General features: G+C 41.9%; 3 protein-coding genes and 1 long non-coding RNA gene across 13 annotated transcripts in view; 2 read left to right on the top strand and 2 right to left on the bottom strand.

Annotated features, from left to right (window-relative positions):
• Positions 1–5,722: 5,722 nt before the first annotated feature.
• On the bottom strand, positions 5,723–10,924 carry LOC118309944. Of its 8 annotated transcripts, none has more exons than XR_007030903.1 (8): positions 10,795–10,908; positions 8,311–9,317; positions 8,035–8,064; positions 7,426–7,946; positions 7,165–7,239; positions 7,014–7,078; positions 6,801–6,924; positions 5,723–6,603 (listed from the first exon to the last, which is right to left on the bottom strand). It is a non-coding gene; the product is annotated as an uncharacterized LOC118309944 (long non-coding RNA). The 8 variants fall into 8 exon arrangements; XR_007030900.1 differs by having other exon boundaries at positions 8,035–8,433; positions 8,900–9,317; XR_007030902.1 differs by having other exon boundaries at positions 7,426–7,605; positions 7,782–7,946; positions 8,035–9,317; positions 10,795–10,905.
• On the top strand, positions 10,181–14,292 carry emc3 (ER membrane protein complex subunit 3). 2 transcript variants are annotated; one of them, XM_035632617.2, is made up of 9 exons: positions 10,181–10,489; positions 10,860–11,031; positions 11,106–11,163; positions 11,371–11,464; positions 12,099–12,203; positions 12,351–12,432; positions 12,559–12,638; positions 13,304–13,386; positions 13,473–14,292. In XM_035632617.2, the coding sequence occupies exons 2-9, from the start codon at positions 10,877–10,879 to the stop codon at positions 13,599–13,601; spliced, it is 786 nt and encodes a 261-aa protein (XP_035488510.1). In that variant the 5' UTR covers positions 10,181–10,489; positions 10,860–10,876; the 3' UTR covers positions 13,602–14,292. The 2 variants fall into 2 exon arrangements, with proteins under 2 accessions (XP_035488510.1, XP_035488509.1); XM_035632616.2 differs by having other exon boundaries at positions 10,184–10,465.
• Positions 14,293–14,435: 143 nt separating this feature from the next.
• usp4 (ubiquitin specific peptidase 4 (proto-oncogene)) lies at positions 14,436–24,923 on the top strand. Of its 2 annotated transcripts, none has more exons than XM_035632613.2 (22): positions 14,436–14,677; positions 15,944–16,071; positions 16,182–16,312; positions 16,391–16,517; positions 16,660–16,805; positions 17,435–17,496; positions 17,635–17,781; positions 18,593–18,668; positions 18,758–18,931; positions 19,038–19,196; positions 19,608–19,832; positions 20,019–20,102; positions 20,231–20,325; positions 20,412–20,594; positions 20,926–21,164; positions 21,352–21,576; positions 21,678–21,748; positions 21,832–21,947; positions 22,040–22,189; positions 22,843–22,946; positions 23,332–23,420; positions 23,538–24,923. In XM_035632613.2, the coding sequence occupies exons 1-22, from the start codon at positions 14,526–14,528 to the stop codon at positions 23,658–23,660; spliced, it is 3,006 nt and encodes a 1,001-aa protein (XP_035488506.1). In that variant the 5' UTR covers positions 14,436–14,525; the 3' UTR covers positions 23,661–24,923. The 2 variants fall into 2 exon arrangements, with proteins under 2 accessions (XP_035488506.1, XP_035488505.1); XM_035632612.2 differs by having other exon boundaries at positions 14,438–14,677; positions 18,551–18,668.
• A 1,176-nt stretch (positions 24,924–26,099) lies between these two features.
• Positions 26,100–27,500, bottom strand: part of gpx1b (glutathione peroxidase 1b) — a 1,997-nt gene continuing 596 nt past the window's right edge. Inside the window, exon 2 of the mRNA XM_035632618.2 lies at positions 26,100–26,785. Within this exon, the coding sequence (XP_035488511.1) occupies positions 26,435–26,785 (351 nt within the window). The 3' untranslated portion in view covers positions 26,100–26,434. The remainder of the gene's footprint in view (positions 26,786–27,500) is intronic.

The following is a 27,500-nucleotide window of genomic DNA, read 5'->3' as shown; positions in this document are numbered from 1 at the left end:
GGGATGTCCTGATTTATTACATGAATGTATGCACATTGCCACTTCGAGCAACAGTTGATCAGCCCATGTGGGTTATTCGGCAGGGACACATACCGTCTGGTTCAATCAATCAAAAACAAGTACAGAGTGTATTTTTCAGTTAGTTGGCAGGACTGCATTACTTATTAATATGCATGATGATCATAATTTGTTTACCCTATAAGAGGAACATCCTGTTAATTCATTAATCAAATTAATACAGATACGCCACATGCCAAAGTACGTCATGTTCAAAAACTGAAGACGACTTGCTTAAAGTTAGTTTAGTTTTAACATTCATGCTTCAGAATTGGCGAAATTCCTTCAGGCGTCTTTCAGGTTTCAATAAACCTTTTCTGTTCCGTATTTACCACGGTCATCTAAAAAAGTAAGACAAAAAAAAGTAAGAAATAAACTTAACTTTATCAAGAACTTCACGAAAAGTAATGATCTGATGATCTAATTCAGTTTCGATCTTTGAAAGCTCTCACCAAAAGAATGTAGTAGTGCACATTCCCGGAAAGAGCTGTAAGTCAACTTTGTTCAAACTACAATAGACACACACACACACACACACACACACTATTGAACCTAATGTATTATATCTACAAAGCAGTGCAGCCTTCTTAAAAAGCTTTGAACGGATTTCTGAAAACAATGGGAGCCTGTGACTTCTGGGAGGTCAGGCAAACCAGAGCAACATTTCAGTACCTTTGACTTTGGTAACTGTAGTCAATGCATGAGCGGATTTAGACTTTTTCAAAGGCAGGCAGGCCTGGAAGAAGAAAAAAAATGTAAGAAAGATCTGTATAATTTTCACCTCATTGCCTCCAGTGAATCAAATTTACAACAATCCTGTTTTGTTTTTTTCCGCAAGGAGCTTCCCTCACACGTATGGCGCTTAGATTTGTGTCCTCCTGTCCGTCCTCCACAGCCGCACGGCCTCGCCGTGCACATAATTGGGAAAGGAACAGGAAGAAAAGATCTCATCACAGACCACCAAACCCATTCTGCTTATTTTCGCTGAGGCCTGCTGGATGCTGCTGTAATCAAACTCAATTAATCTCCCAGTGAATCCTTCATTTGGGGAAGAGATGTCCCTGTGTGATTATCCAGAGCAGCATGCTCCGCGCATGGATGAGCGGGAAGTAGCCATGCTGTGGAAGTTACGTGGTTATGCAATTGCCCGGGGCGACGCTTTGAGTGAGACGGTGCTTTATGTCGGACTATAGGCGATGAAGCCTGCTGAAGGTTTATTAATGCCTTGTGAATCAAGTGCGCTGGTGACTCATATACATGCTGCGTTGACATCAGCTAACACTGACAACACTTGACACGGTGTCCTGGGGGCAGATACGCACGAGTCAGTTTGTAGGTGTTTGAGGGAAACCACAGACCGGCTCAGTCAACCAGGTGTTTACATGAATGAAAGGAATAAATAGGAGGGAAGAGAGGAATATGATCCGTATCATACAGTATATATCAACAGTCTTTTTCTTTTTCTGGAGCTTTCAACCACATCACGCTTTCTTCATCAATGGATGCAGTTGGTTTAGCGGTCATCAAGATTGATCCATTGACATGCAAGCTTACGTTATGAACCGATATACTGTAAAGGAATACATCCCATTACCTATTGTAGACGTTTTCAATATGAACTTAAGCAACACCAGCGGGCAATAAGACACATTGTTTGGAGAGAGAGAAAAAAAAAAACTGTAAATGTCGGCAACTGTAAATGTTACATAAAGCCACAGTGAGCTAAAGTAATCAGGGAGTATCAGAAGCATGTATCAGGAGGAGACATCTGTCATACGGAGGGGATGCTGTTTGTTATTCTCCCCAGACTTCAATCATCTGAGAACGTTTGTACAGGAGAAACTCACAAAGTGTCCCCTCTCCTACTCACATAAACACATCGCTGGGCCACCTGCCCATGCTTCGCTTTCGCCATCAAAGACGCGCGCGCACGCACACGGAGAGAAGTCCTGAGCATTATTCCTCTCAGTGGGAGGAATTCCCTGAAGGAGAAGTCTTGCCATTCCATGGTGGGGGGGGGGGGGGGGGGGGCGGGGGCGACCGAGAGGCCTAGAGGGGTAAAGAAGTCAGACAAGGAGTAAAAGAAAACCCGCTCGGCCTTGTTGGAGGGCTGCGCTCTCTGAGAGCTGGTGTTCGTCACGCTGGTGGTTTGGTTCTGTGGATGGACATGTCAGTCAATCGGTCATTCTATTGGTCGGTCCACCACTTTAGTCCAGGCCGAAATATCTCAATAACTAGTGGATGGATTGCCGGTGAAATTTTCTCACCACCACCAGCGGTTAGGTTCACTTATTTCGTTAGACATCTCAATATCTACGAATCGGAGCAGAACGTTTTTATACACACATTTGTGGTCCCCAGACGTCATATCCTGCCGACTGCTGTGCCGCTGACCTTTCCTCCATTTCCACCACGACGTTCACTTTTGTGGATTTACCTGAAATGTCTGAACAATCATTGGATCCATCATCATCTAACTTTGACATTCAGATCGCATTATACAACTTTATCGCAAGCACAGCCTCACAGCTGTAAAGCATGGATGTGGACTCTCAGTATCTGTAATTATAGGGTTTCTTTGAAAATTTACACCAATATCAATCTCATTATTATCTTATTACATGTTATTATCGCTGCATATGTCTCATTCACAGCTCAATGTTGTTGTTTGGTTTTGGTTTTACACGCAACTCATAAAATTTCATTCCCCTGCCAGCTGCTTGGTTGATCATTTGGGGATCCATTGGATGCACCACAAATCTGCGGCACCTGCAGGGAAAAATGAAAGGCTCATGTGAAAACTCCTGCTACAGAGATGAACTTTGTATGAACTTTGATTGATCGTGCCACTGGGTTTTACCGACTGTGTACCGACTTGATATGCACAGATACTGTACACAACATTAAACATGAATGGATGAGAAATCATTATTTGTCAAATTGGACTTGTCAGAGATGACTGCATTCATTTACTTACCACAAAATACTGCTTCATTCATAAGGCTAATTTAGCGAAACAAAGTTTTGCTGGTCAATAAGACATTCAGACTCAAACTCAAATCAAATCTCCAAACAGATAATATCAGAAAGCTGTATTAAGGGTCTCATGGGAGAAATATCCAAAACATTTTTGGCGTAATAAGTCAATAATAAAGTAGAAATACCTCATTTTATGAAGGCTAAGACCTAATAATACAGCAGAACTCCCTCTAAATGAAGGCGTGGATCACAAGTTCCTCAGTTATTGAATCCACTCTTCTTCTGTTTGGACAGCTGGCCAGCGATTTGAAGGACTTGCCTGCATGAGACAAGAGAATTACCAGTGTGGGTTCTTCTGTTTGTCGTGTACTTGTTCCAGGCGCAGTCTTTAACGTATTTCCTTCTAGATCCCAGAGGAAAAGTAAAAAACAAACACTTCAGTTGTAGACAAACACAACAATGCACAGTATGTCTTTTATGGATCAATGCAGAACACCACACAGCGTGACATACACGTCTCCCCTGTTGAAACTGACAACACTGATTTGAAATAACAGGAAATGTTTGTCTAAATAGCTTCCATGTTGTAATCCCATTTATTTCCACATGTCATTATTCCCCTTTACATTCCCTCTGGTGAGTGAGGAAATGTTTAACTCAAGCCAAAAGCAATTTATCATTTCTACTGCTGCTTGACACTTTAACATGCTCTGCAACATTTGTTGATATTGTTGGTCATATCATTAGACCAGATGATTCTGTAATCGTTCAAAGTTTCAATCTCTAGTTCCACGTGCCTCCTTTTCTCTGGCCGAACAGAAAACCACATACAAGGACTTCTTTAAGAACACCTACCGTATACACCTGGTTGTTCGTGCAGTTGTCCATTGCTGTGTTTGGTTTTGCTGCCCTGCAGACTGTTATTGAGCTGAAATGTAAAAGGTAGAATGTTACTTCATGAGGCAAAGGCCCTTGTTTGGGTCCTCTGGCCTGTCCCAAAGTGGCACAGTAATAACTGGCAGAAGCAAGAATAAGAGTGCTGTTAGACTCAAATAACTTTATGAAGATTTATGAAACTCATCTCTGAATATGAGGCTGTTTCAGGCAATTGAACTGAATGTGTGAGCTGAAAGTCCATTTGTATTGTATCCTCTATGCATTTTGGGCGTCATGTACATACGCCAGCTCCATCCACTCACAGTTTTATTCGGCACAAAGTGTGGCCGCTGACTGTGTTATGCAAAACGGCTTAGTCAACTGACACAGATTCTGGTAAGCTGAGCCAGTGCCATGCTGAAAACTGAGTAGGCCTTCACAAGTGTCCATGTGAGACAAGGGAGGGCAGATCATTCAGCACTGCAGTATTAATCAACAGGGAGCTCAAAGCTGTCACTCTGCGACTACAAGGGTCAGAAAACCTGCACAGTTCGGCTCAAGAAGAGACCGGGGGCAAGATCTGGCATCCTCCCCCCCCCCCCCCCCCCCCCCCCCCCCCCCCCGGTGTGACGCATGAAATCCTGAGTGCACCGACAGGAGGGAATTGTTTTTCAGGGAAAAACACATTTTAATGATGAAATATTAACAACTAGCTGCACTGTACAATTGTGCATGTTGCATTATGATCCCGACACCAGCGAGGTTAATCCTTCCCTCCCAATCCCACCCTGTGCCTCACAGCGGCGAGGACATCGTCATCATGTCACTGTGGGACAGGCAGTGTGAGGGCGGCTGCTGATGTGAGCAGACTACAGCCGCAGCAAGATGAAGAAAAGATTCAATCTGACAGGAGATTTTTCATAAAACACACTCAAATGATTTGCATAAAAACATATTCAACCTCAACGATGCGACAAATGAAAGTGAGAGAATTTTGGAAATATGTTCTAAACTCAAGTTTCAGGTTAAAGGATAATGTTAACAGATTGTGACGTTCATTGAAATTTTGTTTAAGAAAATAAATTCCTTGTAGAAGCTGACACTGCCACCTAGTGATCAGAATGAGTGTTGTATTTTCAGTTAAGTGCAACTGAAAATACAACAGGTTTATACAGAGCCCTTGAAAAACACGAGATATGTAGATCACGCAAGATAACGTCACTAAAACCCCCCACTGAAACCCGATGGAATTTTGTTTTTGTATGTTGTTCTAAAGTGTTAAAGACACCACAAACATACATTAAGTAATCAATCCCATTGTAGATATTTATCTTCACAGAGCCGACAACAGAGAGCACTCAGCTGACTCGTGTCTGCTGTGTATGTCTTTGCATCTTGCGCCATAAAGCCGGTCTGTCCTCAAGCTCCCTCTCTCTGTTCAAGGAAATAGCAGAGAGATGAAATGCAAAATATGTGTGGCTGCATCTTCAAAAACACTGGCATTCCCACTAAAGCAAGAGCTGCTGGACCATGCCAAACACTGAGCCCCAGGAAAGAGGATATGAAGGCAGCCAAAGAGCGTCTGGCACCAATAGGACGTGTCCAGTGGCAGTCGATGGATAATCCAAACTCTAGGAAAACTGAATATGTTCCACTTTGCACCTTGCACCAAGATCTTGAATTTTCTAAAAAACACAGCACTGCTGCCGATTTGCCAATATTATTGTAACCTAGCACTGAAAGGTGACTTTAAAACCCAATCATTCCAACCCATATCCAAGTCATGAAAGAAACGGGCTCAACCTTCAGATTCTAACCAGGATTTTAATTCATGTGCATTAGGACCAGAGGGAATTTTAATAATGGTGCAGATGGAACCCTCAGCAAGTACTGAGGGAATGGAAACCTGACAGGAAATAACCAGCCTCCGTCAGATCACTTCAACAATAACAGCTTTCTGTCAAGTTCCCACCACTTTGACCTTTTAATATTGATCTTTGAGATCATTAATGCCAATCACAGTTCTTTGGGGTACAAAGTTCAGTAGCTGTGACAAAGTTTCTCACTTAATAGTTACTGTTGAAAGTACTTCACTCCTAAATAGTGTAATTGGTTGTAATTTCACTCGTTGGTTTTAATGTCTTTACAAATTACAACTGCAGCCAGCATGTATGGGAAGCATATATGGGAAGTTATCAATTTCCTATGAAGTTATTTTTCTTCATAATAAGACATTTGTTTCACAGTTAGAGCATATTTTTTGAGCACAGAGGTTCGGTTTAATCGTGATTCTTTTGGTTTCTCAGACAAATAAAGAAACCACGGCACATCTACAGCAGATGCACCCGCATTCAAACAAATGGACGTGTGTGTGTGTGTGTGAGAGACAGGAAAACATATGCTGAATTACAAAATAAATATTAAGCTATATATAAAAAAACATACATTTTATATACATATTTCATGATAAAAATTACAGTTCAAATCTGTACAGGGAGAAGAAGAAAAAAGCTATATTTTCCTTTTCAAAGTGAGATCATTTGGCCACAAGATTAGGATTGCACAGTTCAGTGCGATTACTTTTCTTCCTCTGGTTCACTTCAACTCAGAAGACAAGGCCTTACAAACAGCGTCATTGTAGGCTTCTGATACTGAGAGTTCATATGTGCTTGTCTTGGCACCTAATGAAGCCTGCAGGGAGAAGAAGAAGAAAAAGAAGAAGAAGAAGAGTTATTAGAGGACACAGATTGCACCCAGGTGCCCCTCAGGTAACAGTGCTAATTGCTCTGTGTGAGAAATAGGAACATACGGACATTTCGTCTCCATCTGTTTGGAGCTGCCAGAGAGATGAGTGTTATTCTATCTGTGAGTTCTTGTTGGTTCCTCACCGAGACGGGAGTGGCGATGGCCTGTTGGTGGTGCCCCAGACGTTCCATCCAGCCCATAGTTTGCAACATTTTGGTCCTAATATTATCACTAGTGAGGCTGTCCTCGGCAGGCTGTTGGTAGCTTCTGTCGAAGGTGGATGAGGGGAGATGACGGTCATGTCAAAAAGGTGATGACAGGTGGTTTGCAGTCCGAGTTCAACTATAAACACTTACACTGGAGGTGTAAAAATTTCTTCCTGGGTAGACAATCAGGTTGGTTGAACTTCTCTGTACCTCAGCTGTTGAAATGACCAAACATTGACTGCGTGCACATTCGTGAAACTACTGAAGGAGAAAAACTGGAATAAATCCTTGAGCCACATACCTCGGTCCCTTTCCTCTCCAGCTCCTCCAGCTCAGCTTTCAGGAGCGTTGATCTTCTCTGTATTTCTACATTTTGCTACAAAGTTGAAAGAAACTTTAGCCAAATCCCAGGCAAGCATAAATATCCAATCGCACCCATAATCACGACAGTTAACGATATTGCTAACATTCTTTCCATTTTGAATTGAAGGCCCATGAACAGATGGCAGTGATATTAATAGACACTTGGGAGATTAAACACCTGCTGTTTTAGCATCCTCACCTTGTGGAGGTCAGAGAGCCGCGTGTGACGCTGCAGAGCCTCTTTGGTGGGGAACCGACGTCGACACAGCAGACAGTCGACCTTCGTCCAGTCTGTTCCTTTACCCTCTTCATCCGCTGCTCTATATGAGCTGTCCTCCTCTGGGTCACTGTCTCGGTTGTTAGCGACAACCAGGCCACTCTGCAATTTGAAAGGCAGATGCAGCTGCAGTGTTCTGGGATTTTTTTTTGTAATAACTGTGAAGTGGCAAAATGCACCCGAGAATTCTCCTTTACAAGTAAAAACACAACACTGTCACACTTATGTACAAAAACAACAACAGTGACTTACATTTTTACTATGTACTGACAACATACATACTGAAACTGATGAGAGTTTAACATAGGCAAAGCCTCTATTCCATCCTGTTTGCTTGTCTTTGATGAGGCTGACGTCGCCCGCAGACACTTTGGTGTAGGGAGACAATATGTCCAAAATCCCATCAACAGTTGAATCAGGGGCAATGTTTTTAATAATTATAGCTGTTAACGAAAAGAATAGTGATCAGTAAATGTAGAATATGTAGAGGGAGGGTGAAATATTTCAGTATGTGGTGAAAAACACACTCACTGTCTGCAATGTAGTTTCCTGTCTGCAATTCTGTATTCAAACCAGTGACAGTGAGAAATGATTTACACACAGAGTTATTGTATGTCAGCAGAAGACACGAACAGTGCAGGACAGAGCTAGATACTCTTTAGCTTTGCTGTAGTAACAACTCACCCCCTTTTGCTGCTCCACACCTCATACACTTCCCCATTTTCCCCAAATTTGACATATTACACTGTAATACATGAACGGCAATTCTTTATTTCTATTATATCAAAGCAGAAACAAAAATATTACATATGTTGGAATTACGACATGGTTAGAAAGGCCACTCCCAGCATTGCAGAACCAGTCTCTTCACATCGGTCTCCTGTTGTAGTAGTGCACTTCAATGGTTCGCCCCTGTATCACCAGGTTGTTCTGTGGAAGTCAAAAGCCACCAGTTATTTCAAATTCTGACACGTTTAATCTCAGAGTTTAGGTTTGGAGGAGTGTCTCGGAATAAAAGGGAACGGGTAGAAAGAGAAGTTTAGATAGAGGGTACGAGGTTGTTTTGCTTCATGTAGCCACATTTGGTCGCCAAGCAGAGTTGATACTAATATGCCTTAAACCACAGAAGCAGAATTAGCAAATCCTGATACAAACCAAATGGCTACAACAAATACTTAGCAACACTACAGCGTTGCTCACGAACGCTGTATTTCTTCTATATTAGCATTAGCAGCTAACGGCTCGGGATGTCGCAGGCCTGACCCCAGACGACGAGAGCTTCACGTGAGCCCAATAGTGGCATACAACCACGTCTCTTTGGTGTTACATCCTGTTCCAGTTACACAGCTCGCTAAATGTGTGAATGTAAGGTTGACATCATCTTTCTAAAACTAACAATCCAGGGAAGACATTCTTCTTCTTCTTCTTCTTCTTCTTCTTCTTCTTCTCGTTCTACAAGACGTTTGGCAAACATTAAGTCCACATCAGCGCCACCTATCGACCAGGATGATCTACAAAATGACGAGTCCACATAACGCAGCGAAAATGTACAGGATGTTAGAACTGATGAGTAATGCTATAGGTTACATTAAATACTGAATGCATTATGGACATTAATACGTGCCGATTCACATTATATATACCCTATATAACATCGTCATATTTATATTACCTACAAAACCTACAAGACATGCTCCAGAACAGAGAAGGGGGTTATGACTTAAGAGGGAAATTGAACTTAAAACAACCTACAGTCCGAACTACTCTCAAAAAACATGTGCATCTCAGTTTGGGGAGTTTATCTTGGGAACGACCTTGATGAGGAAAGAAAAATTAGCAATATTATTAAAGTTTTCAGAAAAAGATACAAACGAATACTCATTGAAGTATGTAGCAGCTCGAAATTTAAATTCCTTGTAGAATGTAATGTAGAAAAATACTGTTTATTTTGCAAGATTATAAATTTACGTTTTGAGAGAGACTTTATTAAAAAAAAATATACAGTCATTTTCAATCAATGAAACTATGGCAAATTCCGAACAAATTTAATGCAATTCAAAGTGCTTTACAGCTGATCTTTAAAACATAGGACGTTAAAGGTGAATTAAAGACTCTGATTTGGAGTCTAATGCACACAAAACATAAAACTTAAAATAAAGCTATATAAATAACAACAAAAAAGTATGAAACAAAAAATATACTAAGATAGTAGAATGTCAATAAAGTTAAATAGAGTAAAATAAATGATAATGATCAACACTAAAATGTTAGTGAAACAAAATAGAAAGTAAATATAAATAATAAAACCATACAATTATAAAACAAAATATTAAGACTAGTAGGTGGGTTTACACTTTCATTTAGAGATATCAAAAATGTTCTGCCCCTCTAAGATGTATGCAGCTACAATGAAATAATTGGATTATTCCTCCTGTCTATAGCTATGTAGGAGTAAATTACCTGGGCTGCATCCAAATATTACCATATGAATTATCATCCTATTGATTGCGAACCCACCCCCTCAAAGGATCAACATGATTCTCATTGTCTTTGTGACTTTGTTTTCTGGCTGAAAAGGTGAATTCCCACATGAACTCTTTGCTCCAGCCTCAAGTGTCCTGGGCCGCAGGCTCCGCTGTAGCGGGCAGGCGCCTCCCTCCATCACCGCGGGGTGGCGCTGCAGTCCGAGCGCGAGCGATGCGGATGAGCTGCAGAAGCAGAAACCTGCTCTCTCATCCCGGAGAGACAGCACCGTAAGAGCAATGGCCGCGGCAGGAGACACGAACTGTTAGAAGACTGTTTGATTCGGATCTCACCCCCTCCACACTGCGCATGGTTGGCGTCTCTCGCAGCTGGGTCAAAAGGAAAGGGGAACAAAGAAGCCGAGCTGCAGGAGGTTGGACACTGCGCCGAGGACGACGCGCCTGCTCCCACCGACTGTGACCCGGACATCAGGAGGGAGGTAGCCCGCTAGCTAACGTTACCGGTGGGGGGTTCGCGTCCGTTGTGTAGTTTCATACCTCGTTGTTTGTGTTCCGGTTGGTTTCCACTTGTTTTCGGGGGGGGGGGGGTCGGGTTCGTTAGCTTCATAGCTTTTCCCTAACGTCGTTCCCAATGACGCTAGCTAGCTAAACGGACTGACAGCCCCTACCCGACTGCTTTAAGAGGCTCAGTCGTGGCTACGGCTTCTTGGTAATTCAGCACACGGGTATTAAAGAAATGCTTTGCTGTGAGTTGAGACGTGAACTAATATCTGTGGTGAACGAGAGCAGAGTGAACGTCGTGTGCTACCTGCTGAGCGCGTGTCTCTCGTCTCACGCTGTCTCCCTCTGGTGTCCTCGGCTCCTCGGTCGTAGCCACAGTACCAGGCTGAATGGCGGAGCCGGAGCTTCTGCTGGACTCCAACATCCGACTGTGGGTGGTGTTGCCCATCGTCTTCATCACCTTCCTGGTGGGGGTGATCCGGCACTACGTGTCCATCCTGCTCCAGAGCGACAAGAAGCTGACGTTGGAGCAGGTGTCCGACAGGTACGTGGGCTCCAGTTGTGTCGTGTTTGAAGGAAAACACAGCAAACAAACAAAATGTCTTTCCGTCTCTCCAGTCAGGTTCTTATCCGGAGCAGAATCCTGAGGGAAAATGGAAAATACATTCCCAAACAGGTTGGGACTTAAATATATATATATATTTTTTTTTTAATCATACTGTTTCCAAAATGTTTATCTCTGTCAAACGTCTAATTCTCGTCACTATCTCCAACTCGTGTGTAAATTGCAAATATACAAAATACATGTAATATAAAGTGATTTTTGTATTCATTATCACAACTACAGTGTGCAAATGAAGATCTCTCTCTCTCTCTCTTTTAGTCCTTTTTGATGAGGAAGTTTTACTTCAATAATCAAGAAGATGGATTTTTCAAGAAGACCAAAAGAAAGGTTGTTCCACCCTCTCCAATGACAGGTACTCCTTTTAAGTACACAATGCAATCTGCAATACTGTAATCCACACTGATGTTTTTTTTTCGAATATTGATATAAGTATTGAACAAATTCAAATATGTGTATTATTTAAACATGTAAATATATTGTCTTTTCATTTGAGTCTTTTCTCATGTGACTCAAATGTTACTCTTTGGCCTTGTAAAGACAGAATGGACTAACAAAATTTCATGGCATTACTTAAGGAGTATTTCCTCTCTTTATCACCTCGTCACTGCTTTACTTAATTCTTTTGTTATGCCTTCATTATAGAAATTATGCCTGGGACAGCTAAAAGGACATGTCTTACTATTAAAACAGGAGTGAATAAAAAACGTTGGAGATTAATAGACTTAAACCCAGGAACAGTCGATGTCTGGATAAATACTACGATCTTTCAACTTCATTTCTTTCTACATTGAGAGTAAACCAGTTGGTCTTGTTAATGTCAGACTTACACAAGTTTCCATTGAAACATATCCAGCCCTTTTATTGTTTTACTCTTAATGTGTATATTTGCCCCAAAATGCTGTAATTGTGACACGTTTACATTTTATAAAACTCACATTGCACTTGGCTTATCAAGTGAATTTGTTGCTGGTTGCATCTTTTCGCAGATCCCAGCATGCTGACGGATATGATGAAAGGCAATGTCACCAACGTGCTTCCCATGATCCTCATTGGCGGATGGATCAACTGGACCTTTTCAGGATTTGTAACAAGTATTGAGCTCTCTCCCTCACAGATCTTGCAGCTTGTCATTCAGAATTTTTCACACACAAAAACAACTTTGGGTTAATGTTGCTACCAGATAAGATATGATTCATGTGCATACTTTGTCCTTTCTTTACTCTTTTTTTCTCTCACAGCTAAGGTTCCCTTCCCTCTCACTCTGCGCTTCAAGCCCATGCTGCAGCAAGGAATAGAGCTGCTCTCACTGGACGCTTCCTGGTAAACTAATAAAATGAGATCTAATAAAAAAGATGTACTGTATTAGTCATTATGTATTAATCTCAATGTTAGTGTGGGACCTTGTCAAATTATGTTTTTTTTCTTCTGTGTGCATTTACCATCCAGGGTGAGCTCAGCATCATGGTATTTCCTGAACGTGTTTGGACTACGAAGCATGTACTCATTAATTCTAGGCCAAGATAATGGTAATTTGATCTATTGAGATAATTTTGAGTGTTTGTGTCACATCAGATTGTGAAGTTTGATGATAAGAAATAGCAGAAATAGCAACTGTAGTGCTTTCAGACCAAGCGAATTTCGCGTTGCGTAACTTGCGCAAGTTTGGCCGAAGGGTCATCACCCCGTGAATATTGGCCCATTCTCTTTCGGATGGGAACGCCGGTGAGGCGGGAGAATCTCAACACTAATTGGCTTTTGTGACATTGTGTGAAGGTCATATTATGTCAACTCTAATGAGTGAAGTGAATGCTATTCGCGAAATGAAAATGTAATTCCAAATTGTATGTAATCTCATCAAGCGAAAGATTGCTTCGCGTTTGCTGTGAAAGCGCTATAATACTACCCACATTTTTATTTCATTCACTTTTAATACTATTGTTCAATTGAGTCTAAGCTATGTTAATGAAGCCATTTTTGAAATCATTATATTGATTGGAATATTAACATTAAACAATAACTGACTCAAACCCAGTTTGAGAGTTGTTTGATTTTAAGATTTAGTTAGAGATGAATTCTGGCCTGTTAAGCATGGATCTGTATTCTTACCTATGGTGAAACTGTTTTGCATTCAGTTAATTACCTTTCATTCCCAGATACTGATTGTCTTTCACATGCATTTCAATTCCCACAGGTGCAGATCAGTCGAGGATTATGCAGGAACAGATGAGTGGTGCCGCCATGGCAATGCCTGCAGATACAAATAAAGCCTTTAAGGTACTGTATATAGTAGTTCCAGCATAACTAGCTACTGAGGGTGTGGGTTGCTCAGTTGTTCATGTGATGTTCCTCCTTGATTTCAGGCTGAATGGGAGGCACTGGAGCTGACTGACCATCATTGGGCACTGGAGAGTGTAGAGGAGGATCTGATGAGCAGGGAGCTGGACTTTGATGGCATGTTTAGCAAGGAGCTGCCAAGCGGCATCTTCTGATAGCCTGGTCACTTCTACTTGGAGCCTTCGATTTGAATTTCAATCCTTGCTGGAATTTTTTGGGGGTTAAAGACAAAGAGATGGGACAAATCCCTTCATGTTATGCAACGTTTACATCCACTTTTGTGTGGTCCTTGTCTTTTCACTTGTATTACCTTTTCATTCCTGAACATGAAATATCTGAAATTACTTAAAATACACTGGTTCTGCTGCCATGTCATGCATACTGAACGCATTGCTTTTTTGTATACCTTTTGAAATAAGGAGGTGTTTGGGAGAAATTAAGTTTCATTTGCTTATTAAAATGCAATATTTTTAGTTTTCAACTGTATGCCATCATAATACCATTAGGTAATAGAATGTAAACAACCTAGTGCATTTGATTTTTCTCGTCATGCACAGCTAGATTAGCTGTCTCGATTTTCACATGAATGGTCATGTTTAGACATGAGGATACAATACCATTTAAAAATTAAAATCTTAAAAATTCCTGTATAGAAATGCATAGATGCAGCTGTTCTGGATCAGCTCCCCTGGCCATGGAAGTAGACCCAGAATTGATTAGTTGTCGTCGGGAGAGGGTATGTTTGTGTGTGTGTGATAAAAATCTTGTTTTTAAAGTATGTAGACGGTTTATTTCGAAAAGTAAACTCCCTGTGTTTTGTAAAGTATAAAATCTGTTTTGACTGAATACCCACTTTTATTGAGTTATTATACTGGTTCCGTGATGTTACCGTTGCAACCTGGTCTGTGACTGGCTGTCGTTGTCGGTGGTGACAGCACGGTGACACTGGAGGGCACCAGCGGCCCCGGTCGACCTGTTTTCAGACCGTAGAGGAAGAACGTCTCTCATGAACAGCGCCGCTCCGGTGCTCGCCCCAGTGCGTCTCTCCCGCGCGTTCACGATACCGGCACACTCGCTGCATGATGGCCGAGGGAGGCGGACCCGAGTCCGGCGGCGCGGCAGACTCCGACTCGGAGCCGGTAGCCGCACAAATGCCAACCCCTTCAACCGAATGTCAAAAACAGACCGTTGGGTCCCTTTTGAAGACGACTCTAAGAAAGGGCGACGAATGGTAAGAATCTGCGCTGGCCAACGTTTCCTGGGTGTTTCAGTTAGCGTTAGCTCGCTAACGTTAGCCAGTGATGAACAGGAAATGCTAACACGCTAACGCTTCCGAGCTAACGAAACCGATGGTCGCAAGCCTGGAAACGGAAGCTGCTGTGATATTGCTACAAGTTAGCATGCTAGTTGCTAACTTCACTAGTACCAGCCCGGCTTTGAAGTTTCTCCTTGTTACAAGTGGTGCCTGTAGTAACGTTGATGTCGGTCGTAAACAATCCAACGAACGAGGCTTACTCAGCCGCTCATCTGCTCGATACTTCAACGTCAATGTCTGTTCTGTGACAAGTTAGCTCACGCTGGTTGATGTGGGGGCTAGTCGGCTAGTGTGTTAGGCCCAGGATTCAGGTGGTGGACTCTCCTGCCGGCTCGTTGTCAGGAACTGGACTCGGCTACAGACACATTATGCCGTGTCACATTTGTTTACTTGCGTGTGGCGATATGCCGCCTGAGTTTGTTGGCGAGGACAGTGTCCGATCAAAGACCACCAGGCCTGGGCACAATGCATCCAAGAGACTTCATCTCAGTTAATCTATATTACATGAGAGATATGCCATATTAATAATTAACATTTCGACATGACAGCGAAGGCATCAGAGGAAGAAACGGCCATTGCGATGATATCTGTCATCAACCAGCTACCAAGCTAACGTGATCCAATTGTTGTTGAAGTTAGTTAGTACTGCTTTTATCTATATTTACGTTATGCTGTAGTTAAATTCATCTACCATCCCCTCGTGTCCATGTTGAAATATAATATTTTACACAAGCACAGTAACACTTTTACAGTTTTGATTAACCAACCTCAGCTTAAAGGGCAAAGGTCATACACCTTACTTTGATTGAGACATCTCCCATTTGTGGCTTTCGCATAAATTCAGTGGTCACACAACGCGACTCCACATCTTACTATGTGAATTCTTTCTGACAAGCCTATTAAGTAAAGGAGATTCTCCCTTGTGATGAGATTAAGTCAAACTAGCTCGCTGTTACTATATCTGCAAATGCCAAGGCAGTGTGGTGTTGCATAATGTTCTGGGTTGGGATAAGCCCGAGTACAGTCTCTCTCCAAACCCCATGTTATGTCTTTGCTCGATACCCTACATGTATCAGGTGACCAAAAAAAATATTTTCCTGAAGTATACATGTTAACGGTTCAGGACAAATCATGGAAGTATGATATGTTTGTCATTCACGGTTACCTACCAATATGTTTTAGGTATCTCATAGACAGCCGGTGGTTCAAACAATGGAAGAAGTATGTGGGATTTGACAGCTGGGACATGTACAATGTCGGAGAACGAAGCCTCTATCCAGGACCAATTGATAACTCTGGCCTGTTTTCAGGTAAAACTTGTCATTTTTAATGAATATTGAAACAGTACAAACCCTGAAAAGCAATTCAATTGGCTGTGTTTTTAGTCCGTATTCATCATTTTATTTTATTTTCCATAAAGACCAGGAGACTCAGGCACTGAAAGAGCACCTTATAGATGAGCTGGACTATGTCCTCGTACCCACTGAGGCATGGAATAAGCTAGTCAGCTGGTACGGCTGCCTTGAGGATCAGAGACCCATCGCCAGGAAGGTAATGCTGCAGCAGATGCCTTCATTTCAGCCATTCAATTATGGATGAGGCTCCTAAATGTCTTTTTTTATTCTCTAGGTGGTTGAACATGGAATGTTTGTCAAGCACTGTAAGGTGGAGGTCTATCTGCTGGAGCTGAATTTGTGCGAGAATGACAACATGGACAATGTGGTCACACGTCACTTCAGTAAAGCTGACACAATAGGTGAGGGTCCACATGACTGGCCATAAAGTCAACTGTGCTTTGAAAAAACAAAACAAATATATGGGTCATTCATTAAATGTGTCTTGTGGCAGAAATATGAATGAAAGATAATAAGCAAGTTTTCCAATTCCCCTTTCCCTAGATACTATAGAGAAGGAAATGAGGATGCTGTTCAATATCCCATCAGAGAAGGAGACACGGCTCTGGAACAAATACATGAGCAACACCTATGAGCAGCTGAACAAGCCAGACAGCACTGTACAGGATGCTGGTCTCTTCCAGGGGCAGGTACTGTGGAGCTTTATTATTCAAATAACCTTCACATCACTGATAGACTTTCTACCTCATTTCTTTGAAAGCGCACCACAGTCCAGTAGCATACTGGTACTCAGTGTGTATACTTAATTAATTTAAAGACGATGTACTAATAACTAATGCATCACAGAACATTACTTTGGTGATTAAAATGCATATATATATATATATATATATATATGTATGTATGTATGTATGTATGTATGTATGTATGTATGTATGTATGTATGTATGTATGTATGTATGTATGTATATATATATATATGTATGGTAAGGGTGCACAGTTCTTGTTGAGACTGTGCCAGAATGGTCTTATCACGGTTCAAATGTGTGGAAACTTTTGAGGCTTTGTGTATGATGGTGTTGTATTCTAAGAATAATGAATAGTATTTGAAATTTTATGAATACCACTTAAATAATTTGGGGGCGGGGCTGCTTTTCACCATAAGCTTTTTTCCTGCTTTGTAACATATTGCATTTTGTGGGTCTTCATGCAGCAGTTGGCACACATCCAGAATAGTATTAAATCCGAGCCTGGTATGCAGCAGCCTATGAAGGTCAGTTGTGCCAGCTTCGCTCTTACTCAGCTTGTTTTCCCACAGGTGCTTGTGATTGAGCGCAAGAATGAGGATGGCACGTGGCCCAGACAAGCCTCCCATCCCAAGTAAGCCAATACCTTGTTATTGTTGTCTTTTTCATTCAGTAAAAGGAGGCGCATATACAGAACATCCAAGTTTACACAACATTTGTCGTCAATAGAAATGTGCTTTTCTTTAACATGCTTTGTGCCTCTGCTCACCAGAACTAGTACAACGCCATCGAGGAATTTCACTACCTCCCCTAAACTCTCCTCTAACTCATCAGCCAGCATCTCCTCAACAGTAGCCAATGGTGACAGTAGCTGTAGCCCTGGATATACGCTCAATAACAGCACCTCATCTGGCAACAGGCAAGAGTTGTTTTGTCATTGTTTGTGTGTCATTGTTTTTTCTCACGCAGTGGGGTTGTCGAGGAGTTTCAAAAGGAGATTCTCACACTACACTCCTGAATTAAAGAATTTTCTTAAATCAGTACATCAGCCTGGTTTGGTCCCTACAGACCTTTGTCCAATGGCTTCATCATAATAATCTTTGTTGACAGAAGAAAGAATAGGACTATGCACTTATACATATGAATTCTGGTTTTAATATTTGCCAGATATGTTTGTCCTAACCACTTCACTCCATGTAGAATATTGACCAAACACTCTCTACTGCAGACTAATGAAAGGAACCATAATTTTTTTCTGTTGAATACCTGCGTGTGTGCATGCATGTGTGCTGTATGTTATTAAACAGAAAATAAGTGCTGACAAATTAGACTGAATTTAAATGTTATAAGAACATAATTTAATTAGGCAAAAAGCAAATCTGTTATTTAATGTGTTGTGGTTGTGTGGTGATTGGTCCTCAGTTCAGAGCGAGCACTGCACACAGCTATACAATGAAGCAACCGCACAAAACCATGAGATACATGAGTTCATTATGAAGCTTTGGTGGGACACAGTAGATTATGGCGGACTGCCACAGTCTGGGTAGTTTTGGAGAAACACTGTAGACATATGTTAATAACTGGTTAAATTGTCTATATTGTCTAAGAGATATTTGTTGTGTTCTCGTGTTTGAGTTAATCTGATGTTGTATTGGCAACATACAGTAAATGATCTGCTCTTCCACTAGATTGGGGGGCTATAATTCTTACAGCTCCTCCTACAACTACAGGGAGTCCCAGTCGCAGCCTGGCCTGTGCGGTCTCAGTAATTTGGGCAACACATGCTTCATGAACTCTGCCCTCCAGGTAAAAAATAAAATCTACAGTCATAGTTTCCATTCAGATAGAAATTATGTTTTCGAGTACTAATACGCAGTTTTCTCTTATTCCTCTAGTGCCTGAGTAATGCATCCCCGCTCACAGAGTACTTCCTCGAAGACCAGTACGAGGCAGAGATTAATCGGGAGAATCCTCTGGGAATGAGGGGCGAGATAGCTGAGGCCTACGCTGATTTAGTAAAGCAGATGTGGCTGAGCCGCAGCAGCTATGTGGCCCCACGTACCTTCAAAGTGAGTTGTGTCAAATAAGCCTGTCGCAAGGGAAAAAAATGATCCAGTCATAATCTTAAAGCTGCAGACGAGGTTAACGAATCAACTTTTATTTTTGTATTTCCAGACCCAGGTCGGACGCTTTGCCCCCCAGTTTTCAGGCTACCAGCAGCAGGACTCACAGGAACTGTTGGCCTTTTTGCTGGACGGGCTCCATGAAGATCTGAACCGTGTCAAGAAGAAACCTTATCTGGCCCTGAGGGATGCAGAGGGCCGTCCAGATGAGGTATAGAACAAAAAGGAATTGCGTGATGCTGGTTGTCAAACTGTGGACTTTTTGTGGTATACATATTCAGGTGCATTTTGTGTCTCAATAAGATCACTTCAAACTTAATTCACAGGCTTAGTCTAATGCAGGAATATGATGCCACTTACTAATCAATATTCGCAGCACTCCTAGTTTCGGTTTTTAGATTTATGAGATCGATAAAGAAAGGGACTAGCAGCCCTTGCATATGAATCTCTTTTGCAGCTTCACATTATGTGTGTTCACAGTAACTGTTTATACAGTAACAACAACAACAACAACAACAACAAAGAATTAAATATTAGTAAAGTTTTACACTTTCCTCATCTTTTATTAGGTTTTTAAATCACACCTACTGAAAGGTTTTCTCCTTTGGCTGTGTAATTACAGATTGTTGCCAAGGAAGCCTGGACAAACCACCGTTTGCGCAATGACTCAATTATCGTTGACATTTTCCACGGCCTCTTCAAATCCACTTTGGTATGCCCAGAATGCTCAAAGGTGTCTGTCACCTTTGACCCATTCTGCTACCTCACGCTGCCTCTGCCCATGAAGAAGGACCGAACCATGGAGGTTTTCCTGGTGCGATCAGACCCTCAGTCTCGACCTACACAGGTGAGTTGGAATTAGATTATTAAATTCAATTATTGCTCTTGACTTAAACAACCGCAATTAAACTGATACTAATCAAAACCAACTAAAATGGAGTTGTTTGTTTACTTAGGGTTCTTGGATTTCTAAAAGCTTAAGCATTTAACAAAGTGCTGATTTAGTTTATGATATTGTTTTTATGTCCGGCAGTATCGAGTGGTGGTCCCCAAACTGGGTACAGTGACAGACCTGTGCAGCGCCTTGTCCAAACTCTGCGGTTTCCCTTCAGAAAATGTGAGAACTTTATCTTTCACTCCACCAGAAAGACGTCAAGTGTTCTTTTTTTTACTTCCAGCATTACATTTTCTTTGTCCTGCGTTGAAATAGTTAGTGCTAACTTTGCAATACTCTTGTCTTTCTAGATGGTGGTGGCAGATGTTTACAATCACAGGTTCCATAAAATTTATCGACGGGATGACGGCCTCACCCAAATCATGGAAAAAGATGATATCTTTGTGTAAGTCTTGTTGTCGATCCAAAGATTGAGATGTCTGGAGTTAGCCACTTTGGCGTGTGTCATGTTCATGTCGATGTTCTTTGCAGGTATGAGGTCCAGGAGGAGGACAGTGAGAGGATGAACCTGCCTGTATATTTCAGGGAGCGCCACTCCAAACACGCCGGAAGCTCAACAAGCACCATGCTGTTTGGCCAGCCTTTACTCATCACCGTGCCCAGACACAACCTCGTCGCAGATGTTCTGTACGACAAGATCCTGGAGAGAATTGGGTAAGAACTTACTGGTGGATAACAAGGAATGAAACCACATCACAGTGCAGTGACAGTCTTTATAGAGCCAGCGTGAAGAGATTGCAGTGGAGGAAATGGCAGGGACAATAAATGCAGGAGCAGATGTGCAGTAGTTATTTATAGCCATATTTAGGTAAATGCAATGATGTGATCACAGAAAACACAACCTCACAACTGAAATTGACCTGAAAAGAATAACTAATGAGACTGACTCTCTCACAGATACATGTCTATAAGGTTTTTCCCATATTTGTTTTAGGCTGCAGTCTGTTAATTGATCTCCTCTGTCTGTCCCCCCCCCCCCATACAGGCGTTATGTAAAACACTCGCATAGCCCCGGCAGTGAAAGCAGGGCCTCAGCCTCAGCCTCAGCCTCAGCCACCTTTGCCAGCTGCAGCAAGGCTCCTGAATGTTCCACATCGTCGAGTCCCAACGCCGGCCTGGGTGGCTGCGGCAGCCCCCTGTCGGACGGAGCTTCCTGCAGCGCCAGCTCCAGTAACGGCAGCAACCACTCGGGGACCTGCAATGAAACTAATGGGATATATGATGGTGAGCAGTGAACAATGTCTGTCGCCAAATTTTAATGAATGTAAATGAAACATAGGTCAAAGAGACGTTTTCGTTCAGAATATCCTGTTGTTTAAACAAGAAGACATTTCAAGAAACAAAAGAATTGAAGAAGAATTCAGCAATGAAGAGTTTCAAAGGTGATGAGATTTCATGGTTGTCTGTTCAGGTGAAGAGGAGGCCATGGACCACCAGGTGAGCCCGGAGCCAGCGAATGGCCAGTCCGAAGAGGATGAAGAGGAGACCTCTGACTTGGAAAATGGGATTAAAGGAGACGCAGCCACAAAGCGGTGCTCTACGCCTGCCAAGCTCTTCACTTTCAGCATAGTCAACGCTTACGGAACAGCCAACATCAGCCCGTTGCCTTGTGATGGAAATGTCCTCAAACTTAATCGTCAGTGCTAATATTCATCATTTGATTTGTTGCAGTCGTAGCTTTATAATTTCACAGCCACTTGGCGCTGACACCGCTCCTCCCACCTCTTCCCTCTGCAGCACATTCCACAGTGGCGATCGACTGGGACACAGAGTCAAAGAAACTGTGCTACGATGAACAGGAAGCAGAGGTCAGTGGGTTGATGTTCATCAGGCAGTCCTTTGACAGAATATGCAAACTGTATATTTATATTTGTGTAAATATTGCCTGCAGGCCTACGAGAAGCACGAGAGCATGCTACAGCCCCAAAAGAAGAAGGCCACTGTGGCTCTGACAGAGTGCATCGAGCTCTTCACAACCATGGAGACACTTGGAGAACATGATCCATGGTAATGGTTCTCGATTTCTATCATCCAATCCATTGTCAAGCGCCTTTTTTTTTTACCAGCATTGTCATATAAACCCAACCTTTCCTCTGCAGGTACTGTCCCACATGTAAGAAACACCAACAGGCCACAAAAAAGTTTGACTTGTGGTCGCTGCCTCGCATTCTGGTCGTTCACCTGAAGCGTTTCTCCTACAACCGGTGTTGGAGGGACAAGCTGGACACAGTGGTGGACTTTCCCATTAGGTATGACGGCAGGATTTCTCATCTACTAAATAATCAAGGGGCTTGAAGCAGTTGGCGTTGACTCCAAAATCGTGCAGTTCAGACACCAGCTTCAGAAACAAATATTTATTCCCAAGTTTCTAAATTGGTGCCTTTTTGTTATTGAACCGTACAAGCTGTAGTCAAACCACGGAACAAAGGTTATGAATTATTGTCCTTCAAATGGACTCACAGGTCCGACACCATACTCCAAAGAAAACAACTTGAGTTGTGTCTTCGCTGTCCCTATCTGCTGTTTTTGTTGTTGTGTAACTAATGCAGCTTTCAAAAGTAGGCTTGAAACTGTCTCTGAGTCATTAGCCTTTTTTCCAGTAGGGCACAGAACACATTTCCCTTTTATATTTTAAAATGGAGAAGTTGCTTCAGGATTATGTGGCCTAACAATTGGCACTTTGCAGCCCATATTGACCAATGTTGAGGAACTTGATCCAGTAGAAACCAGGAAGCAGAGAAAACGGCTGACTCATGCTCACTAAGGATGGGTTAAACATGCTCATTAAGGTGTGACTCTTCAAGAGTCTACTTATCTACAGTTTCTGTTTGTATATACTGAGTTCTGCTGTGGAGGAAACGCCATTTTATTCTCCTGTGATTAATGTTATTTTCTTTGTCAGGGATCTGAACATGTCGGAGTTTGTGTGTGACCCTAAGGCCGGTCCTTACATATATGACCTCATTGCCGTGTCAAACCACTATGGAGGAATGGGAGGGGGTCACTGTAAGTCACTGTTCATTCTATTCATTTTTAAAATCTCTTGTCATTTGAATCACTTAAATAAATCTTTGTCCTGAGCCTTCCACTGCAGAAATTTTTTTTGTTTACTTTACAAATACCATAAAATACCATTCAGGAGGAACTAGGTAGATTTGTTTAGTCTTAATGTGTTAACAGATGCAGAGTTGATCGGCAACTGCGTCTCTGTGAACACTGAAACTGGTTAAATTTACATCCTTGTTCTTTGTGAAGTTTATTTTTTGTGCATTATGTTTTGTATGCTCTGTCCATTCATAATGAACTGATCTGATAAGATTTCAATCTCTTCCTGGGTAAACAAATGGACTGAATGGCTCTGTGTTCACACTGTCTTCCTTCTGTCTGACAGACACGGCTTATGGCAAGAATAAAGTGGATGGAAAGTGGTATTACTTTGATGACAGTAGTGTCTCGTCTGCCTCAGAGGACCAGATTGTGGTAAGTTTTGACTCTGTTTCCTATAGTCGGATACGCTCTGAGATGCAGTATTTGTGTCCAAGGTGTCGAGTGTCCCTGTTTTTGTAGGTTAATCCTATCCTTGTCTTCCCCTCGCAGACTAAAGCGGCCTACGTTCTGTTCTATCAGCGCAGAGACGAGGACGCCCCCTCCAAACCTCAGCCTTCGGCCTCGCTGGGAGGAGCCCCTGAATCAGCAGACGACCATATGGACACAAATTGAGGAGCCCTGGCGCAAAGGGACATGCACTGAAACGCATAAAGCAAATAGAGACACTTGGACGCACACACAACGCTACTTTAGTGACAGAGGACTCCACAGACTTAACGTTATTAACCCGACCTTCCCTATATTTGGATTTTTGTCTTGTATGTTGTCAACTAGAGTCAACAGCCTTGTCAGATTGACCTGAGCGACTTCCTCCTCGCAGCGTGTGGCCTGCTGATTTCTGAACATAGTTCACTAGCCTGGAACTAAGAGGAACATAAATGGATATAGATTTTCTCACTGGATGAACAGAATGTTAGAAGTGCCCTCAAATGCATAGATTAAAAAAAAAATGTTTCTGTTGCCCACAACAACAGTCGTGTGTATATATACATATATATATATATATATATATATACATATATATATATATGTATATATATATATAAAAAGAAAGCCAAATGCACATCTTGTTTCAACCAAAGTGTTTCAAGTTATTTATGATGAAATGTACCAACTGGTAAGACCTGAGCAAGATAACTGGCATTGTGCCTAGATTTATCTCTGATAACAACTCTAATGGTGTGATGTGCACACAGAACGATATATGCTGTGCTTGATGAAAGAGTTTCTGTGAGCTTCTGCCTCCTGTGTGGAGTGGATTGACGGGGACCCTGCTGCTGCAGACTAGCTGTGGCAGCCGTGTCCCCGGCCTGCTGGGTCTGTGTTGCAATGGAAACCACAGAGGGACGTCTCGTTTCAAGGTTTTCAACATCTGGGTCTTGAGCTGTTTTTCAGCCTCTTGATCAGCCGTCTTTATTTTTTATTTTTTTTATTTTTGACGCACAGCATGGGGCTCTGCTGTCTTCTGGACCCTAAACTTATGACAGGAGTCTTACTGTGCTAACAATTTTTGTTTTCCCTTTTTTTTTGTAATCACAATGCAAAAGCGGCCTTTTGATTCCTGCAAACCTAACTAAAAGGAGGCACTTTGAATTCTCCATGAGTACTTTATCTACCTGCTTCTGGTGTAACTAGGCATTACAGAACTGTATGGTTTGGCCTTAGCATTAAGGGTTATGGTCTGTCATACACTTCCAGATGATTTTAATGTGTCTTTTAAGCATATTTTAATTGCTGCCTGATTGGACCCCTAGCTCACCTGCAACGGCTTGTCCTTATTAGTCTTGTACATTAATGCAGCGCTGTATTGAAATGGCTGTTATTTGATATCTTCAAAGCACACTGAGTGAAGCAAAATAAACTAGTATAAAAGCGGTGCTTTATTCATGGAACTTGAACTTGCTCGTAGTCATGAGGAACAATCTACATGTGTCATCAGGTGGGGGGCGGGACATCAGTACCGTAACGCCATTCTGAGCCAATTGTTTTCCTTCCAGTGAGTTTAAGTACAAATTAAACGAAATTAATCATTGTATTCCTCTTGCTAATAGCATATGAAAAAAAATCCCTTTTGTTTTGTTATTTAGTCTATAAAAAAACTAATTTAACCCAATTACCCTGAGCACAGTCAGAACGGGTGTCTGAAATGTGATCCACTGAGACGTGATGAGAGAGGTCTAGTGAAACCAGTTGGGAGTCAGTAATTATGGATCCATTTCTTGTTCTGTGGCATTACCTCTGGACTCTGTTGCAAAGCAGTATGTTGATATGTAGAGCCTCCAAGTTCCCTTTTTGCTGGTTGCCATCATTGTTGTGTTCACAGATGACTACCTAAAGATAATCATTTATGCCTGTGACTAGAAAAGCTTTACATCATATCTGTAATACGACTCGATACTTAGTCAAAACACGATTCGGCTGCCGATTGCAGCATATCTCATTTTCTCATGTCCTTGAATCACGACAGCAATTCAAACGCAAAAGTAACTGAACAGATGTAAATAATCACACTATTTTAAATAGGTGTATAAATTCTTGTCCTCATATTTATCTTAATGCCGATATCCACAGTATTTGTTTCTGAGAAATATTTGAATTCAAAGTAAAATAAAGACTGGAAGCCTCAACAAGGTGGTTTGTTTGTAATAATTACATGCACAAAATAACATGACTTGATTTTAGTGGCAGTTATGAGATCCCTTTATGAAACCTTTATCTGCAGATGAAGCAACCTTAATTATGTTCCTGTATATATTGACTGGTTGCAGAATAAACCAGCAACTGTAATGAGGCACTGGCAGTAGAAAAGCACAGGTAATAATCACTTGTGTGCAATGCTGTAATTTTCTTAATGTTATGGGCGTATGTTTTATCTACAATGACCTTTTCATTTGGTTGGTAACATGTAAGAAAAGAGCACCGGTTCAAGGATGAGGCTTAAGTTTGAATTTACAATACCTACACTTTCTTTGTTACTAATGTCAGAATGATTATTTGGGTTAAATAAAAATCTGGAACATAAACAGAAGTCATTAAGAACCAGCAGGAGAATTTGAAAATAAAAGAAACATTTATTGCTCCTTTTGACACTTAAAACCACAGCAGTGTTGTACATGCACTCAATGAAGCAGAGACGTTCAGCGTTTTACAATTCATCAGACACCTCCCTCACATTTAGGCTGGTTTCAGAGGATGTCTTCATATAGTAAAAACGCAAAACACTGTCATCGTGTACAAGAGAGCACAGGCAGTCAAGTGGAAAAGTGTCAAACCATCTACAGACACTATGGAGGGGAAAATGATTAGCACTTAGCTGGCTAAGTGCAGAGTGGCTGGTGCAAATGGAAGCTGTGGGATGGCTCGACAACATTTCTGTGGATGGTTCATTAGTGCACAAGGCTGAGGAGTTTCTTGATGTCCTCCTCGATGTCGCTGGTGAGGAACCTCCTGCTGTAACGCTTGAACGGCACCCCGTCGGGCCCGATGAGGAACTTCTCAAAGTTCCAGGCCACGTCGTTCCTGCAGACCGGGCTCCAGGTGATTAGCTTTGGGTCAGTCATCAGGGCAGCGGGGTCATCGCTGGGGGAGGGGAGAGTTTCCCTCAGGAACTCGAACAGAGGGTGAGCATCCTTCCCATTCACTTCCACTTTCTCCAGGAGCTGAAACGTTGGCTCAAAGCCATTTCCAGGGCGGACATACTTCAGAGACAGAAGGATTTCTTCGTTCTTGGAGTTCTCCTGCACAAGTTGGATGATAAGACCATGTTAAATGAACTTCACACATGTTGCAAGTTTAAGTCACTACATAAAGAGTACCTGATAATGGAATCAGACCCAGGCTATAGAATAGGAATTATGATTTCAGAGCGAGCTGATCATCAGATACTGTCATGGAACCACAAATATAGGAAGTTAAAACAAGCAAAAACAAAATACCTCAACAGCGCTGATCAGTCAAAGGATCAGCCAACTGATCAGATGACTGATCGGATCAGCAAACCATTGCAGCGAACAGCTTACTTTTAATTTGTCGAGTTGTGAGTAAACTGTTTTAGGATCGCACATAGTGTGCAAATGCTCCCTGAGGTGAGTTTACTTCATCTCTTTATTCATCTTCTCCTTAAAACAGGAAGAGCTGGCCCCATAGACCGTTGGACGTCTTTCTTTCAAGCCTGATGTGAGTCAATATCAGAAACCATCCAGTAATGAGTTACATATTACACATTACTATTAATACGGAGTCGATGAAGCACTTGTTTCTTAATGCATGAATTAGACATGGTCAAGAGAAACGAATTTGTCAGGTAACCTTGGTAACTCCAACAGTTTCCTGTTTCCGACATATCTTCAATTGCAAAATCTGCCAACAGCAATTCTCACGTGGGAAAAAAAAAGAAATAAGACGATTTTTCAGGTGTAACAAATAATTTGAGTCGTGTATAATTGCAAAAAA

The sequence above is a fragment of the Scophthalmus maximus genome, chromosome 6 (genome assembly GCF_022379125.1).
Source record: "Scophthalmus maximus strain ysfricsl-2021 chromosome 6, ASM2237912v1, whole genome shotgun sequence".
NCBI lineage: Eukaryota > Metazoa > Chordata > Actinopteri > Pleuronectiformes > Scophthalmidae > Scophthalmus > Scophthalmus maximus.
The sequence above is the reverse complement of the archived record's forward strand: the minus strand, read 5'-3'. Positions and strand labels throughout refer to the sequence as shown.